The 18,045-nt window shown below is 40.3% G+C and overlaps 1 protein-coding gene across 12 annotated transcripts in view; it reads left to right on the plus strand.

Moving 5' to 3' along the window:
- KIAA0825 (KIAA0825 ortholog) overlaps positions 1-18,045 on the plus strand; it is a 406,103-nt gene that overhangs the window by 131,245 nt on the left and 256,813 nt on the right. For all 12 annotated transcript variants that reach the window (XM_056538004.1, XM_056538051.1, XM_056538057.1 and 9 more), the window contains one exon: positions 11,814-11,953. In XM_056538004.1, coding sequence (XP_056393979.1) covers positions 11,814-11,953 — 140 coding nt within the window. The remainder of the gene's footprint in view (positions 1-11,813; positions 11,954-18,045) is intronic.

Here is an 18,045-nt window from a genome sequence, read left to right on the forward strand (position 1 = left end):
CTATCCTGCGTTGATACCTTTCATCAATTTTTCTCTTCCGTCCACGCCTAGGGAGATTGGCTCTAGTGCCATGGGTTGCAAACTTCTTGATAATGTTGCACACGGTGGACAAAGGCAATGTTACGCTTTGCGATCCGGCCACACACGCTGGCCGTGAGCGCATGGTCCCCTTACCTTCTGCTGCCGACGGGGCTGGGACTCACATCGCGGGACCTGCCCGCATGCGAGCCCCAGTCCATTATTCTCTGGGTGTTTCCCCTGCCTCCACCTCTCTGCTCCGGCGCGCTTCCCTGTCCCTTAGGGCATGCGTGCACCAGAGCTTTAAGATTTAAAGGGCCAGTATGCTCATTAGTGTAATCCACCCGTGGCTTGTTTATAAATTCCTCCACCCTCCTCAGTTCTCTGCCGGATCTTTGTTGCCTTGTGCCCTAGAGAAAGCGTTCCATTTGTATTGCCTTGCCGTGTACCAGATCTCCTGCTTTTGTGACTTGACCTTGCTCCTCTGCCGCCTGCCTACTGAACTCCTGCTACGTCCTGACTATGCTACTGTGCCGCCTGCCCTGACCTTCTGCTATCCAGACTACGAGTTGCCTTATCCCTCTTGTGCCTCGCATCTGCTCAGCCGCCTGTGTGGTCGAGCCGTGCCAGGGGTAGCGACCTGGATGTCACCTGCAGCTGCAAGTCCATCCCGCTTTGCGGCGGACTCTGGTGAAAACCAGCGGCACCTAAGACTCCGCTCCCTGGTACGGTCCGAGTCATCTGCCACACAGGTCCAGTGGAACCACATACACCAGAGTTCCTGTCTTCAGAAACGTGAGTGTTACAGGCAAATCTAGATTTCTGGAGATGGACTTGTAACCTTGAGATTGTTGATATTTTTCCATAATTTTGGTTCTCAAGTCCTTACTTGCCCCAGGTGAGTTCAAAGGAGCATCACATGCTTGAAACAATCTTATTTTTCCACAATTTTTAAAGGGTCCAGCCCATTTTGTCCAGCCCGTTTTTTGAGTTTGATGTGACATTATGTCCAATTAGCTTTTTTTCCTCCCTTTTTTGGTTTAGTTTCAATACACACAAAGGGAATAAACATGTGTATAGCAAAACATGTGTTACTGCAATCCTTTTCTGTGAGAAATACTTAATTTTCTTGAAAAACTTCAGGGGTGCCAACATTTACGGACATGACTGTAAATAAAATAAAAAAGCCACTTCTAAAAACTACAATGAGAAATATTTGTGGGGAAAAACACCGTAAAAATGTGTGAAGAAGGCCTTAAAGGGGTTGGCCGCTTTCATTCAGTTTTAATGAAAGACATCAAAATGATTATAATATGCTACATTCGCACTGCTTTTCTTGGCCTCGGCCGGAAGGCTGTTTGTTGGTGACACATCGGGCAACCTGACAAAATGGAATGTAGATCCTGACATGAATTTAATGGGCCGAAGATAGTCTAATTGTGACTGTGCCTACTTTGATTCTCAGAAGGTAGTCTCTCTCTGGATGGGACATGATCAACCACATTTCAGACACCAGATACATTTGAAAAATGGACCAAATTTAATCACATTAGACTACATTTGGCTCATTTAATTCAGTGGACTCGTCAAGCTCTACTTACCCATTTCTCCAGGCACTACTCCAGCGCCATATACTGCTGCTTACTGGGTCCGAACACGGTTGTCAGGATGTTGTGTTGAATGGATTTATTCTTCTTTGTATCCAGAGACCGAAAACTGTTCTGGTCATGTGCTACTTTACATTTGCTACTTTACATTCATAAAAATGGGGACTAACCCTTTTAATACAAAATGAATTGCTGCTCAGCAGTCAGTTTGTGTAGTGTGGTCCACACTTTACACTGGTAATGCTGCAGTTTAGTCTGGTCCACTCCTATAATAATGGTCTAGTTGTGTAGTTTACGTTGCCCCTGTAACAGTAGTGTGGTTGTATAGAGTGCTTTGCCCCCCCCCCCCACACACACACACTAAAAGGTAGTGAAAGTGAGTAGACTGGCCCTTCCTCTTTACCAACAGTGTGACTGTATAGTCTCACCCACCCTTAACTCCAGCTGTCTGGTTGTAAACTCTGGTTTAATTTACTTTTATTTTTTAGCATTCATTTGAACAATGTTACATAGTCTGACCATGTCATGATCAAACCTGTAATGCATTAATTGTGATATGGTGCTGCAGCATTTATAGAAGACTAGCAAAGTACCTGGTGTTGCCCAGTCTTCCTTCCTAAACCTTGTGGGAGAGGAAAAGCAAAACTAACACTCTGGTCCTCGTATCCCATCCACTTATCGCTGTCCCCGTGCTTACTATTCTCTACACCAGGATGTTTAAAAGTCCCAGGCAATCTCTGCAGTCTGAGAGGAGCAGTCAGGAGATGTATGGGAAGTCCCTTAGACTTGCATTGGACATCAGAGAAAAACCTTTAAGTAAAGTGGTGAATTAGGGTTAATTTAGCTTTAACATATAAGCAGCCTGTGTACCAAGTTTCATCAAAATATCTCTAGCCATTTGGAAGTGATGCTGGAACATACATTCACACAATGAGTTTTTAAATATAGACTAGCTGAGTACCCGGCAATGCCCGTTTTTTCCTTCCTAATCCTTGTTGGGGAGGAAAATCAACAAAGGAGGAAGCTTTTGACTTCATATCCTATTCCCATATATTGTTGTCATATCCCAACCCCATATCCCGTCCTCATATCCCGACCTCCTATCCCGACCTCCTATCCCGACCTCCTATCCCGACCTCCTATCCCGACCTCCTATCCCGACCTCCTATCCCGACCTCCTATCCCGACCTCCTATCCCGACCTCCTATCCCGTCCTCCTATCCCGTCCTCCTATCTTGTCCTCCTATCTCGTCCTCCTATCCCATCCTCCTATCCCGACCTCCTAACTCAACCTGCTAACTCGACCTCCTATCCCGACCTCCTACCCCGACCTCCTATCTCGACCTCCTATCTCGACCTCCTATCTCGACCTCCTATCTCGACCTCCTATCTCGACCTCCTATCTCGACCTCCTATCTCGACCTCCTATCTCGACCTCCTATCTCGACCTCCTATCCCGACCTCCTATCCCGACCTCCTATCCAGTCCTCCTATCCCGACCTCCTATCCCGACCTCCTATCCCGACCTCCTATCCCGACCTCCTATCCCGACCTCCTATCCCGACCTCCTAACCCGTCCTCCTATCTTGTCCTCCTATCTCCACCTCCTATCTCCACCTCCTATCCCGACCTCCTATCCCGACCTCCAATCTTGACCTACTATCTCGACCATCTATCCCAACCTCATATCACAAACTGTAAGATGTGTACCAGGTATTGAAATATCTCCAGCCGTACGGAAGTTGTGTGAGAACATACATTTCCCATTGATTTGCATGGGACTTTAAACAAAAACCCTGACCCTCACAAATGGGGGTAGTTAAGGATTAAATTAACTATTCTATATTTTAAGTGGACATATAAGTAACATGTGACCAAGTATTATCGAAATATCTCCAGCCGTTTGGAAGTTATGCAGTAACATATATTTCCCATAGACTTGTATGGGACTTTAAACAAAAACCCCACCCCTGGCAAATGGGGGTGAGTAAGGGTTAAATTACCTATCCTATGTTTGTTGTTGACATAAAAGTAACGTGTGCCAAGTTTTCATGCTGGATCACACACACACACACACGTTGAGTTTTATATATATAGATTAGGGACATTTAATGCCTGTGTTTAATTTAATTTGATAGCAACAATTAGTTGTATATAAATAACACCAATAAATGTAACTCTATATAAATGTCTAATATATAAATGTCTAATTTTCATCTTCCCATCCAGAGTCAATCTTTCATTTTTTTCTCTGACCTATCTGATTGTTCCTAAACTACCTTAATTTGCTTTATTGCACAGTTATGAGTAAAAGATTTTCTTCCTACATCTGTTGTAAAATTCTGTGAAAAATGTAAATGCTTTTTCTCTCTCTGGTTAATATTCGCTTTAGTTAAAATTATGACCTTGTTCTGTTTCATGAGATTTTTTTTCTTCCATTTATGAGGCTGCGTCTTGTTAGTTATGAGAATGAGCTAGCATATGCCTCTCCATATGTCCAACATAGAACCACTCCATACAGCTATCGGTGGTCGTTCGGTGGCCAAGGTTTTTCCTACAGCATGTTATTTCTCCCCTTAGAGCGAATCACTTTCCTGTGAATATTTCAATCTGCATCTACTGTACTTTTAGTGCCAGAAATTTGTATATATTGCAACTTGATCATTCTCCATCTGGTTATGGAAAAAAGCTATATTTGTAACAGAATATTCTATAAATTACTTTTTTATTAAATCTATTTAAACAGATGCATATGGGAAGTTTTTAACTAAGTGTTGCATAACACATCACGTCATTTACAGCTTCTGAATTTTATCTCTTGCTCTTTGCAGCAGAATTTTGGCATTAGAACTAGCAAATATGATTATTATATAATTCTTAAATAGCTGTATAATAATGTACAGGCTGCTATTTTAGATTAGTTTTTGCAAATATCTATACATACTCTTATAATTTACTTTGTAAAGTTTAACATTTAATTTTTTTATGTATTCATTCATGTATTTTAGCATGATAGACACACCCACCCGCTTATTTGCTAGAATATTTATAAGTTACAATATTAATAAATAATTTTTCTTAAGATGTACTTGTACTGCTAACTTTTGCATTCTTCAGACTGGGTGTAAAAAAACAAAGGCACTAGATAGATTTATAAAAATTTTGCCTTTATTCCATCTTCTTAAAAAGTGGCAACAGAACAATTCATATGCATCCAACAAGAAATATACAAAGAATGGAGCACTGACCCGGTCCTTGAGAACAACGTACTTATTTATTGCGTTACAACATGATAACGTTACGAAACATGAGGGAGAGTGGACCGAAACATATATCTATTTGAGATTTCTGTATTTTCCCTGTATGGCTTGAAAAGGCCACTTTTGTGGCCAAATTGTTGCATTGCTTAATTTATTTTTCTCTTGCAAAGTTTAAGTGTGGTCCTAGTGCCGGCTAGTTCTGCTGTTGCCCGCTGCGGAATATCTCTGGGCGGAAATTCGGTAGTGTGAAGTGTCAGGATTTATTACTGGGTATTGTGAGTTTAATATGTATAGGTTATCATTTTGTATGTACACTGAGGTATTATGAAAGTGTGAGGGATAACAATTTCACTCTTTACTGCCACAACTGGTGGATTGTATTTGTAAAAGATAACTGGAGCATTAGTCACATGATTTTCCTAAATTTTTTCTCACTGAAACAATTCCTTTCCTCTGTTGGAGGAGTATTTTCCTGGTCCAACCCTTATCCTGGGTTAGAACCAATCACTGCAAACCAAAGTCCAACCTTCTCTTACTAGAGGATTGGGATCAAAGAACCCAGATTAGTCTAGTTTAGGTCAGAGAAGTGTGAACATCTTGTTAGAGTTTATCTTGCTTAGAGAAAAGTTTAGGCCTAGACACCAAGCCTGATATCTAAGCCCTTTATGCACCAGAGAACTGGTTCCAGTTGCTAGAGTCTTCTACCCTGCCACAGATCTGGCTCGAATTGTGGTGATCATGGCAATCATCCTCAAGTATCCTGTTTTCTGCTTCATAAAAAAGACTTGACTAATAAGAAATTAGAAATAGCTGAGCAAGGACCCTTCTGCTTACAATAATCTCTTTGTGGGATTATAGCTGGAGTGCTGCATAGCTGTTGCCTCACAACTGTCTGTACTGTATGCCCTGCGATAGAGGATCATGCTGCAAACCATGAGTAAAGACATCAGGTATTTGCACCACAGTTAGCCAATCTGTGAGGCCCCTCAACAACAGCTGAGTGTAATTTAGTTGAACTTTGCCTTTACATCACTACTAGCAACAAAAGTATATAAATATATAGACACTATTTTATATAGTTCATTGGGTTGAAAAAAGACAAGGGTCCATCAAGTTCAACTTATTGTATATTCCTACTGTGACCCTACCATGTCGATCCAGAGGAAGGGAAAAAAAAACCTTATAAGGCATATGGCAACTGCCACATAGTACAGGTGAAACCCGAAAAATTATAATATCATTCAAAGTTCATTTATTTCAGTAATGCAACTTAAAAGGTGAAACTAATATATGAGAGACTCATTACATACAAAGCAAGATAGTTCAAGCCATGATGTGTCATAATTGTGATGATTATGGCTTACAGCTCATGAAAACCCCAAAGCCCCCCCAATTGCTATGATTTGGGGAGCCATGTCATCTGCTGGTGTTGGTCCACTGTGCTTCATTAAATCCAAGGTCAACGCATCCATCTACCAGGAGATTTTGGAGCACTTCATGCTTCTTTTCCTTTTAAGTTGCATTAATGAAATACAATGGACATTTTCACGATATTCAAATTTTTCGAGTTTCACCTGTATAACTGCTTCAAAGCATCTTAGGGCAACAATGACCACATTTCCACGCATTCAATCCCGTGCTGTAAAGATAACATATTTTTGAATTCTAAGTTAAAGGGTACCTCTTATAAAATATATATATATATATATGTTGCTAAGGAAGCAATTTCTAAGTTTCTAAATATATGTTTATTTTTATGTTTATTTTAACTTGGGGAAGACCCACTACTAGGGGTCTCCCTACATGTCCTGGCCGCTTGATTTCGGACTCATGTTGGCCTGGCATGAGTCCAAAATCTGACTGCAGCCAAGACACGTGACCAGCACAGCGCTGCTCCCTGCTTGTCAATCAGACCGGTGGGAGCGAGCACTCTGCTTGCAGCATCTGCGGACGTGGCCAGCAGGCTGTCTGGAGACAGGTGACAGAGCTATAGAAGTTCTCACCTTCTCCTAGCCAGCCTGCAGCTTCTCCGCATCTTCTCTGCTGCTTCAGACCCCGTGAACCCAGTGGCGTCTGGGTAGGGGCACCCAGCAGCGGTGCAGGGCTGGCGGCAGCCTAAGGCAGACAAGTAACCCCCCCCCCCAGAAGATAAAATGAGTGGCGATGCTGATGTTCATTGCACCAACCAGTACTGTACAGTAGCGGGGAATCTGAATCCCGCTCCTGTGTGCTGTACTCGGGCGGTGCTGCTGTGACCCCCCCCCTCCCCAGGCAGACATGCACATCCACCCTAGGAACACACACGCGTCGCGCTGCTGTGGCACGGGCCTTCAGTCTAGCTCAGAGGCCGTGCAGCCTAGCTGCCAGTGGCTTAGCGCTGCCTACCTCTGATGCTGTCTCCCAGTGAACCAGCGTGAACTGAGGAAAGTAGCGGTCCCCCCAGCAGGCTTCAGTGACGTAGCGCCTGCTGGGGCATGCCCACATCCCCCTGCCAGAGGCTCACTCTGTAAGCAAGAAGATAAGGTATGATACAGAGCTTTTTAAAGCTCTTAAAACATTTTTTTAAGGGCATGAGGGAGGGTGTTAGGTGTAGTTAGGGAACATAGCCTGAGTTAGCTTAGTAAAGTTTATTTGGTGAGAGGTACTATTTAAGTTTATTTCTAAGACACCTCTGGGTTAAAGAGTACCTCTCATAATTTCACTGCCCCCATGATAAACCACCCCTGCCTTTATTTTTAGTTTTCTACCTTGATATTGCTCTGTATTTTCTGCTCAGTCTCAGCCAGATGCACAAACTGGGAAGGGGCAGCTTTTTTAAACGCTAATAAAACATAGAAAACTTAATTTTCTGTAAACAAAGTACATTAGAAATATTTTTTATTTACCAATAGCAAAAATTACTTTTAATGAGAGTGCCTATTTAAGGACTTTGTATATTGTGCAGATGCCCCCATTTAAAAAAAAGTTGCATTGGTCAAGAGAGGGGATCTAAAGACTTAACCAGCCAAAAAGCCTTTTGTGACATATTCATAGACTTTGTCTGAGGGACTACTGCCCTGGACTTTACTATATTAGATACATGTGCAGTTTGGTGGGGAGTTGCTCCAAGCACGGTGTTGGGATAGTAGTGCATTGGACTATTTGCTTTTTTGGCTCAACCACGAGTCCATTTCTAATTGATAGGATCCATGAACAAAACTCTCTGGGCATTGTACAGTTGCATGGTTTATATTGTAATAAAAACCATGCCTATCTGTAGTCTTGTAACCTTATACCATTTTAACGCTTTATGTCTTGTAAATGAATTCTTGGCATATTTATCGTATGGTCCATGCACTGCAATTGTTCAATTATGAAATACATTTTTTTTAGCATTTCTGTATTGTTAAAAATACAACGTATTTCTTGTATTATGTTTAAGGTTGCCCGGTTTATACTTCTTTTTATCTAGTAATCTGTTTCACTTTCTTTTTTTTTTTTTTGTGTGCTGTTATGTAAGTAGAAAAAACAGAGGCGTACACAGGGAAATTTGTGTCTATCTACACAATTCTATCCTTGGTATAGAAAATATATAAATATTCTGTAGCTGTGTGAAATGCTGATGCTGGAATATCAAAGCACTGATATGTTATTTGCTTCAATTCAAAGGCCAATAACAAATAAATGAAAGGCCTGAAATTTGCTCTAGACTCAGACTCCATTAGAAAAAATTAAATCTGTGCTTCTGAAATTCCTCTATATTTTATAGACTTAATCTGACCTGGACTTCATGTGCATATGAAATGTAATTATGCCAATAAGTAATACAATGGATCCACTTAATAATATACATGATTTTTTTTGCTGGCGTCAGGAGCTTTGTGTACATATCAGACAAAAGTAAAATGTCATTCACTTGAGTCTGCTGTCAGCATCATAATGATTATACATGACTTGTGCTTCAAAGAGAGAGAATAATATTCAGCGTGTGTAACCTTTTTCATTTTAGTTATTTTTGTGCTTCAGACTTTTTTTTAATTCATATTTCATATTTTGTAAGTAAAGCATAGGGAGAGCAAGCAACCCTTTATTTCACATTTAGTTTATGTGTATTAGTGACTGTATGCCTGTAAACTATTCTAAGTATTACTAATCTGATTTATATTCTGATTTCTTATTGTATTTTTTGTAATACTGTATACTTTATATCTTTATGACATATATTCTACCTGAATATTCCAAAAGCACCATTTTAAATAGAAAGGAAACACATTGAAAGGGGTTATCCAGGAAAAAATTATTATTATTTTTTTTATATATCAACCGGCTCCAGAAGGTTAATTTGTAAATTACTTCTATTAAAAAATCTTAATCCTTCCAGTAGTTATCAACTGCTGAAGTTGAGTTGTTCTTTTCTTTCTGACAACAGTGTTCTCTGCTGACACCTCTGCTTGTCTCAGGAACTGTCTGAAGCAGTAGAGGTTTGCTCCTACTCTGGACAGTTGCTGAGACAAGCAGAGGTGTCAGCAGAAAGCACTGTTGTCAGACAGAAAAGAACAACTCAACTTCAGCAGCTGATAACTACTGGAAGGATTAAGATTTTATAATAGAAGTAATTTACAAATCTGTTTAACTTTCTGGAGCCAGAAAGTTAAGGAAATTCAAACTGTACACAGGGGATTAGTTATTCAGTCTTTCAAAAGAGCCAGATTATAGGGAGGGCACACAAGTACACCAGGGCTTGTTATCTCCATTGAAGATAGTTACTGGCTCGGCGATCTCCATATTTACCACAGACGAACAGCTGTGGCCACCTTTCCTATATGTAGGTGCGATAGGGGGTCAAGTGAGGTCTTGGTCCATTTTTTGCAATCCCAGGAATACCCCAAATGCAGGGGGGATATGCCTATTTCCTAGACCTATCTAGAGTTCTTAATCCCGAAGCTCACCATACATTCACTGTACCCACAGGATTACACGAGGCGCTGTCCTCCCTCTTTCTTTTTTATCCCTCTCTCTATACATTTTTGCGTAGGGGCTTTCTCTAATCTTAATCTTCCTTCACCTACAGACAATGCAATATTTGTATAAGCATCAAATCTGTGAGGTTTGATTGCCGAAAACCACTTAGTGACGTGTTTGCTAAGAATACTTACAGAACTTCAGAATTTCTTTGGTGAAAGTTAGGACTAGTACACAGCCATTTATGCTGGTATGTTTTCAAGCAAAAATATAAAAAAAACAAAAAACAAAGGGTTTTCATATGTCATAAATGAATAGCATATTGCTAGTGCCAACACTTCAAGATCTGTGGGGTCCAACCTCTGGGACACCTTCCGATTGTGAGAATGAAGGGTAGTCAGTGCTGGTTTAGTGTTGTGTTCTTTCTAAAATTCTCCCTGTAGAGTGACACCCCTAGCCACCTGGCTGTGTACGGAACTGCAGCCAGCCCCATTCACTTGAATAAGGCTACACTACAGTTTCCTGCATAGTCAAGTGTTTGGGGGCTGCTATGTAGGGGAGCCAGCAATACACCAGCCTTGTTCCTTTAATTCTAGCGATCAGTTGTAACCAATTATAAAGTGATGGCATATCCTAGCATGTGAAAACCATTTTAGTATAAGTATTGCAGCTGATGCCAAGGCAATAAGTTCATGGGATCCATAATATAGGCGCCTAGTCACACACCATTAAAACATAGTTTCACCTTGTACAAAATAGACCTAGCAGAGCTGGCATGGTTCCAAAGACAGGAATTGGTGGTTTAGAGTACAAAGAAAGGAGACTGTTCAGTTACTATGGAAAAAAAAGTGCCTCCCTCAAGACTGCTGCCCTAGGCACAGGCCCATAGGCCCAATAGCAAATATGGCCCTGCCCAGGCCTAGGAACTAATTAAGAGACCATCCACTGTATTTACAGGAGAGGTTTTTCCTGGTATTACAACTTCCATTTGCTGATAGATGAGATATATATCAACATAATAGTTTCCATTCATTTGCTCTGTCATAGGAGCAGAACAATAAAATAAATGGCAATACTAGATTCATTAATTAGGGAAACTCCATCATGGTTTCAATGATCTGTTATGGTATGGGGTATTTTACCAGACAAAATAATGCAGCATTCTGTGTAATTTTGTTCTGTATTTTCTTATGAAAGCTACAATGGAGGCTTCTAATGGAACTTCCAATGCAGATGTGGACAAAATATTTCTTCTGCTAGTTGCTATTGACTTGGAAGCCATGTATGCAGTTGCATAACTTGGTCATGTCGCTGCTTTGTCCCTTACAACATAGCATAAGTATTATTATACCAAATACGGCCAACAGGAGCAAAATTGCAGTGGGAGATATATGGATAAGTAATGTTTTTCTGCAGGAAAATGTAATCCTGTAAGAACCATTTAAGGCTTTGCACCTACTGTAGCTAAATTTCTGTGTCCGTCATCTCCTAGCACACTGAATGGGACACCCTGACAGGCACCATTGTTTTTTCTAAAGCACTATAGTATTATTTTGGCAATGTATGGCCATAAATCACTGTATGTTAGTTTTTAGATTAGCTTCTTGCTTGTCAAAACTCCTGAATTAATTTCCCTGCACCTCCGGGGTAAAGCTTAGTGTAGGCAGATTTATTCATGCACAAAAAGTTACAGTTTTTACCTTCTACAACAAGAACATACATGGCTCTACACAATGGATAAGTGAAGTTACTTTGTGTCAGTAACATATCTGGCAGCGTACCAAATGTTAATTTGCTCTTAGCTACTTGAGATTAAATGTAATTCCTTCCCTGAGCAGTTTTAAAGTAAGCAAGCATGAAAGCATTTTCGGAGTAATCTGGGAGGAATTGACATTTAAATGAGTTAGCATTACATCTGCACTTTAAGGCTATTCATTTCATAGATAAATTAACTACATTATTCTCTCTTTATCTTACGTTTTGAAAGAACTCCATCAGCAGGAGAAATGGCAGTCCAGGGTCAGCTCAAACTGCTCTTATCCCAACCATGCTGTAATTGGAACTTGCTCCTCGAAACACTGCTGCATCCTGATTGTCTCATTGCTAGAACTTTGCTGACTTGCTCAAGTAAGTACATCTTCTATTTCATATCTGTCTTACAGTATGCGCATATACAGTTTATGCAGTATGGACCTGTGTGCATGCAAGGTATACATAGGGCGTAAATGTATGTAATGCTATAAACCTCAAGGCTTCTTACAGATGTGCAGTATATGGCCGTTTCTGAAAGGCTGATTAGGCAGACAAGTCTATTATGGGTAGTGGTGCTGCAAAGTAGAAGGGGTTTTACTGTTAGTATTTGGCCCTAGTAAATGATTTGCTAATAGTTTGTATATTAATAAGATAAAACACCCAGTACTAAAGTTTCAAAATATATATATACTTAATGTAACAACCAATCCACCATGTGTTTAACCTTTTTGTTCTAGTAGTTGCTTAAATTTGTAAAATAGTTTTTTTTGAGAAATTCCAGGTGCTCAGTAATATGCTAGAAGTTTGATATATCTAGAAAATTGGAGCTTGTACATGGCAATATAAAGAAAATGTTTGATCATGATAGACAGTACATTTATGTTTTATAGCTGATATATGTATACAATGCAATCATAGTAATTGGTTTTTTTGTTGCACCGACTTTTTGTGCAGCACTATAGTAAGCTTGTTGTCCTCACTGGGGCTCACAAACTAGATTCTGTCAGTATGTTATCAGAGTGTGGGAGGACGTGTATTTTTGAAATATTTAGCTATAAGTTGCCCAGTTCATGATAAGACAGTAACATAGTTGTAATTCAATGGTCAAATCCAACCCCAGATATTTGAAACCATTGGAAATCAAGTGAAGTGTTTGGCTTGTTGTGTTGCTAAGAAAACTAAATCCAAAATGTTTACCACTTATGTTGATAAATAAAACTGCTTTACGTTAGTTTCTTAGCAATTGACCAAGGTAGTCTTTGAAGACTCACTTTTTCACATGGTCATTTGCTGGTCTCTCCAAAGAAGTTCAATTGGTTCAAGTCTAGGTTCTGGCTGGGCCACCCAAGGACATTCACGTAGTTGTTCCTCAGTCACTCCTGTGTTATCTTGGCTGTGTGCTTAGGGTAAATGTCTTGTTGAAAGGTGAACATATGACCTAGCCTAGGTCCAGAGCACTCAGGTTTTCATTAACAATATGTCTGTACTTGACTCCATTCAGCTTTCCCTTAACCCTGACCAGTCTTCCTGTCCCAGCAGCTGAAGAATAGCCCTACAGCATAATGTTGCCCCTACCATGCTTTACTATAGGGATGGCATTGGACATGTGCGTTTTCTACAGACTTGATGCTTAGAATTGAGACAGAGACAAGAAAGTTCAATTTTGGTTTCACCAAACCAGAGAATCTTGTTTTTCACAGTGTTAGAGTCAACTTTCAAGTAGGCTTTCATGTGGCTTCTGGAGAGGCTTCTGTCTGGGCACACTTCCATAAAGCCCATATTGGTGGAGTGCGGCAATAAAGGTTAACCTTCTGGAAGTTCCTTCCATTTGCACATAGGATCTTCCCTTAATTACTTACTTGTTGGGGCGTCCAGTTCTAGGAAGAGTCCTGGTTGTTCCAAACTTCTTCCATTTAAAGTGCAACTGTCACCTAGATTATGCTTATGAAGCTGCACACACAAGTCTCCACAAGCTTATTCTAGGCATACCTTTCAAGGCATGCCTGTATTGATAAAGCAGGCTGTTGTTTACTCACATATAGCTGGTGGCCTGAGAAACTGCACGGTATGCTATATTTCAGTGCGAGCCTTTTTTGGTCCCTTGTATTGTAGCCCATCACAACCGTTATCCTGTTGTATGGGAATAATTTTCTATAGTAGAATTAATCAGAACCATTATTACAAGTCATTAGGGCATATAATGAGAAATGTTTGTATCAAGCTGCGTTGGCTTCTTCATTACAAACATAATTCAAAGTGTTAAAGAAATGGTGGTTAGCAAGTACGTCGACATTTCAGTTATTCTGATAACTGGGGCCAATACGTGAAAAAGGAGTGTAAATAACATATATTTATTTTTCTGTACCCTGTTTCATCCAATTTTGTCATTTTCTCACCTGTTTCGACTAATATGTTTTATTTGGATTATATCCTGTGCTCTATATGCATTTTCATTATAAATTACTATGCTTTAATAAAAACAGATGTTACAAACAATTATTCACTTTTAGGCCAGTAAAGAGAGCAAATCACTCAGTACATGTGTAACAATGAACCAAACTGTTAAAAAAAAAAAAATCGCATAAATTTTGTCTGACTGCCAAAACACTGTTTGCCCCATTACGAACCTTCCATTGCCTGGAGGTGTCAGTGGAGCTTGTCACACCCGATATTACAGATGCCGTATTCCAATATTTCTCTATTTATGTTATGTACACATTTTAATAGAAATTGGGCAGATGAAGGAATACTTAGCATGACAGGGGCAGGACAGGGTTAGAAATATATGCTGATAGCTCAGTCTGTACAAAGTTTCTTCTTTACTAGATTGTGATATCCAAATATTTTTTTCTAATTAGAGTTACATGACCTTCAAAGCCCTGGTGCTAGTTGTTATTTTAATACCTGGTTAATTAACATCTTCCCTTTTATCTGCACAGCAAACCTTCTTTGTTTTATCTAAATTATTTACACAGGCAACAAATTATCCAGGCATGGCACTGGGCATGCATGTATAGTAAGGGAAAAGAAAATGACTGGCTTTAATGCATTGTGCCGTAATCTCCTTTATGGTAACACAGGGCCAGTAAACTAACCTACACTGACAGACACTATACCTACCCAGGAAGATAACTTATTTTGGGTTTTACAGTGAAAGTAAAATTGTGATAAACCTTGGCTGGGCCATAGATAATACGGTCACCTCGTCCATTCAACCATGCCGTGCACTGCACGGCATGGATGAATGGACAAGGGGACCCTATTATCTATGGCCCAGCCAAAGTTTCTTTCCTGATAGTTATTAGTACACATAAATGCACTTTAAAGGGATTTTAAGACAGACGTTTATGGCATATTTACTTACTGAGCGATTAGGTCCCCTGCACGGCCTGCAGTATAGAGGACAGTATAGAGGTCTTCGGACCCAATTGCTCAGTAAGTAGATATACCATAAACTTCTATCTGAAAATCCCTTTAAGGTGCATTCATGTGTACTAATAACTATTAGAAAAGAAAACAAAACATTTTTCAGTTTTGCTCAAGGTTTGATAAATCTCTCCCGGAGGATCCCATTCATTATTTATTATTTTTTTTTTTTAAACTGTAAATTTTTATAAAATTTTGACATAGGAAACCATACAAATAAGAAACGTCATGGGAATAATTATCCCCAAAAGGTCAGAATAACAGAAAGCAAAAATAATAATAATAAGAGAGCAGACCAGACAAGCCAGTTCAATTTTGAACACAGTTCAAACACCAATGGTGAAAAACAATAACAGCAATCAAGGACAACACACAATAGACCACAATGACGGGAAACACAAAAGGAAAAGAACACAGAGAAGAGAGAGAAGAAGAGGTAACAGTAATGAAAGGTGGTAAGAGAAGAGGTCCGATCAGGGGAGTACAAGTCAGGGAGGTTGGGAGGATCCCATTCTATATACGAGAGTGAAGAGCCATTCTTCACGAGTGGCTGCCATTCTGGTGGACTTGATCTGTCTTTGTATTATGTGGACCGCTATATGTGTTTCCTCTGCTGGTGGGAAAATTCCTCCCTGGCCACATTTTTTCCCCTGACAAAATCAAGTTTATATTTACAAAGTTTTTTGGGTGTACTCAATCTGTGGTTAGTCCGAGAATTCCAGTGTAATGTAGACCCCTTATGGTTACATCCAAATGTGCAAAAATGCTTACAATGACGAATAAAATAGTACTGGTTCTCAAGGACTGAGAAAAGGGGAACCATATGTGTAGAGAAAATGGGGGAGGGGATGGTAAAAGATTTAGCCTAAAATACCCAAAAGCACACTTATGCAGAGTTATAAAAAATAAATGTATTTGAAAAATTATAACATTTAAAATATCCAGAAGTGGATGCCAGCTATTAGAGATGAGCGAACTTACAGTAAATTTGATTAGTCACGAACTTCTCGGCTCGGCAGTTGATGACTTATCGTGCGTAAATTAGTTCAGCCTTCAGGTGCTCCGGTGGGCTGGAAAAGGTGGATACAGTCCTAGGAAAGAGTCTCCTAGGACTGTATCCACCTTTTCCAGCCCACCGGAGCACCTGAAGGCTGAAATAATTTATGCAGGAAAAGTCATCAACTGCCAAGCGGAGAAGTTCGTGACGAATCGAATTTACTGTAAGTTCGCTCATCTCTACCGGCTATCTGCTCTGGTGTGGTTAAAAAAGGGGTTAAATGAGTAAACAAGTGCAAACACAATCATATGTAAACATATGGGATATAGTCATAAAGTTTAATAGTTCATAGACAGCTGTAAGAATGTTCAAAGTATATAGAGAAGCACTGGAGCCTCTGGATACTGCGCCCACTGAGGGACGTTTGTCCTGTACAGTTAGTGTGGCATGGCACAGCAGTCGGCAAAGATGAAAAACAAGAAACTTGATGCGATGTGTATTCAGTGATGGAAGCTGGCAAGCTTCAGTACAGTTGTCCAGTTGAAAGTTTTTCTAGTAGTAATGACTTGTATGATCGTTCCAACGCTTACCAGACGCGTTTCAGGTTGTCTTAACCCTTCCTCACTTGATATAAAATCAAGTTTATATCACAGGATGGCTCCATTTTAAAAGGGATTGTCTCTAATGATACAGCCCATGTAATGCGACAAGCATAGTATATTTAAGAAAAACTAGACATATGTAGTTAAGAATAATTATAACTAGGACTATAAATTGATATGTATGGCACGGGAATGAAAGGCACACAGAATCTGTGTCGGTGCCATCAGCAGCAGGTTAGCCATTTAGGCTAGGTTCACACTGCGGAATCTCCGGGCAGAATTTCTGCCGGAGATCGCACCGGCGGCGCTAGGACCACGTGGTCTGCATCGCCGTCCTTGTAGATGGCAATGCATCTCTGAGCAGATCTCTCAAAAGATCCACCCAGAAATGCATTGCCGTTGATGGGGACTGCAATGCAGCCGCGTGGTCCTAGTGCCGCCCGCACAAACTCTGGCAGAAATTCTGACCGGAGATTCCGCAGTGTGAACCTAGTCTTACACTGCAGAATTCTGCTGGAACATTCCACTTAGAAATACTTGTGCAGCAGCCTCCCATTGTTTTCAATAGGATTCTGCTGCACTGGGTTTACTACAGAATTTTCATAGTGGAAATTCCGGATTACAGGCTCCACCAAAAGAATGAACATGTTCTGCTTGGCAGCATTGCCATCAATGGGGATGGAGCATGTCAGCGTGTTCATAGTACAGATTGATTTTGACAGGCTGGTGCATGCTGCACACAGAATCGCCTTAGTGAGAATGGGCACTTATAGTGCAGCAGACACTCTGTTACAACTGCTGGCTTTGGAGATAACACAAATTCTGTCTGTTTAACTCCTTAGATTCCACATGCTAGGCGTATTCCCATCTGAAAAACGTATCCCCCAACATTACGATAGGGGTTAACAAGCTGATTAGTGGGGACACCCAACTGTTCCCGAAAATGGGAAAAAAATTGTGCAAATGTTTGCAGCCAGCACTATGTTCATTCTCTAAGGTGCCTCTGAACATGCATGTTTATTTCAATCTCTTGTTAGACACGGTGAAATACAATAAGTCTGATCTCCTTTTCCTATTACATCTGCCCCTTGGGGACAGTCAGGAGGCCCCATGCACATTGGATCATTACTTGATCCTCTTGCTCAGCTGACTTTTGTTTAACATTATATGACCAGTTTTGGCATCAACAAAATCCAGACCTTTTTTACATGGTCTTGCTATATTAACTGAACAACAGTAAAGTCATCTCCTTAAAGGGGTACTCCTGTGGTCAACGTCTTTTTCCGTTTTTGACTTACCCTATTTGTTTTGTTTCATTTCTATTCTTGTTGTTTAGCCTACTCTATTTCCGTTCTTTGTTGTCTTTTTATCACCCACTTTGTTTTCCTATCTTTGCTTCTATTTCCTGTTTCTTGCTGTGCTGAAAACTACAAATCCCAGCA

The sequence above is a fragment of the Hyla sarda genome, chromosome 1 (assembly GCF_029499605.1).
Source record: "Hyla sarda isolate aHylSar1 chromosome 1, aHylSar1.hap1, whole genome shotgun sequence".
Classification (NCBI taxonomy): domain Eukaryota; kingdom Metazoa; phylum Chordata; class Amphibia; order Anura; family Hylidae; genus Hyla; species Hyla sarda.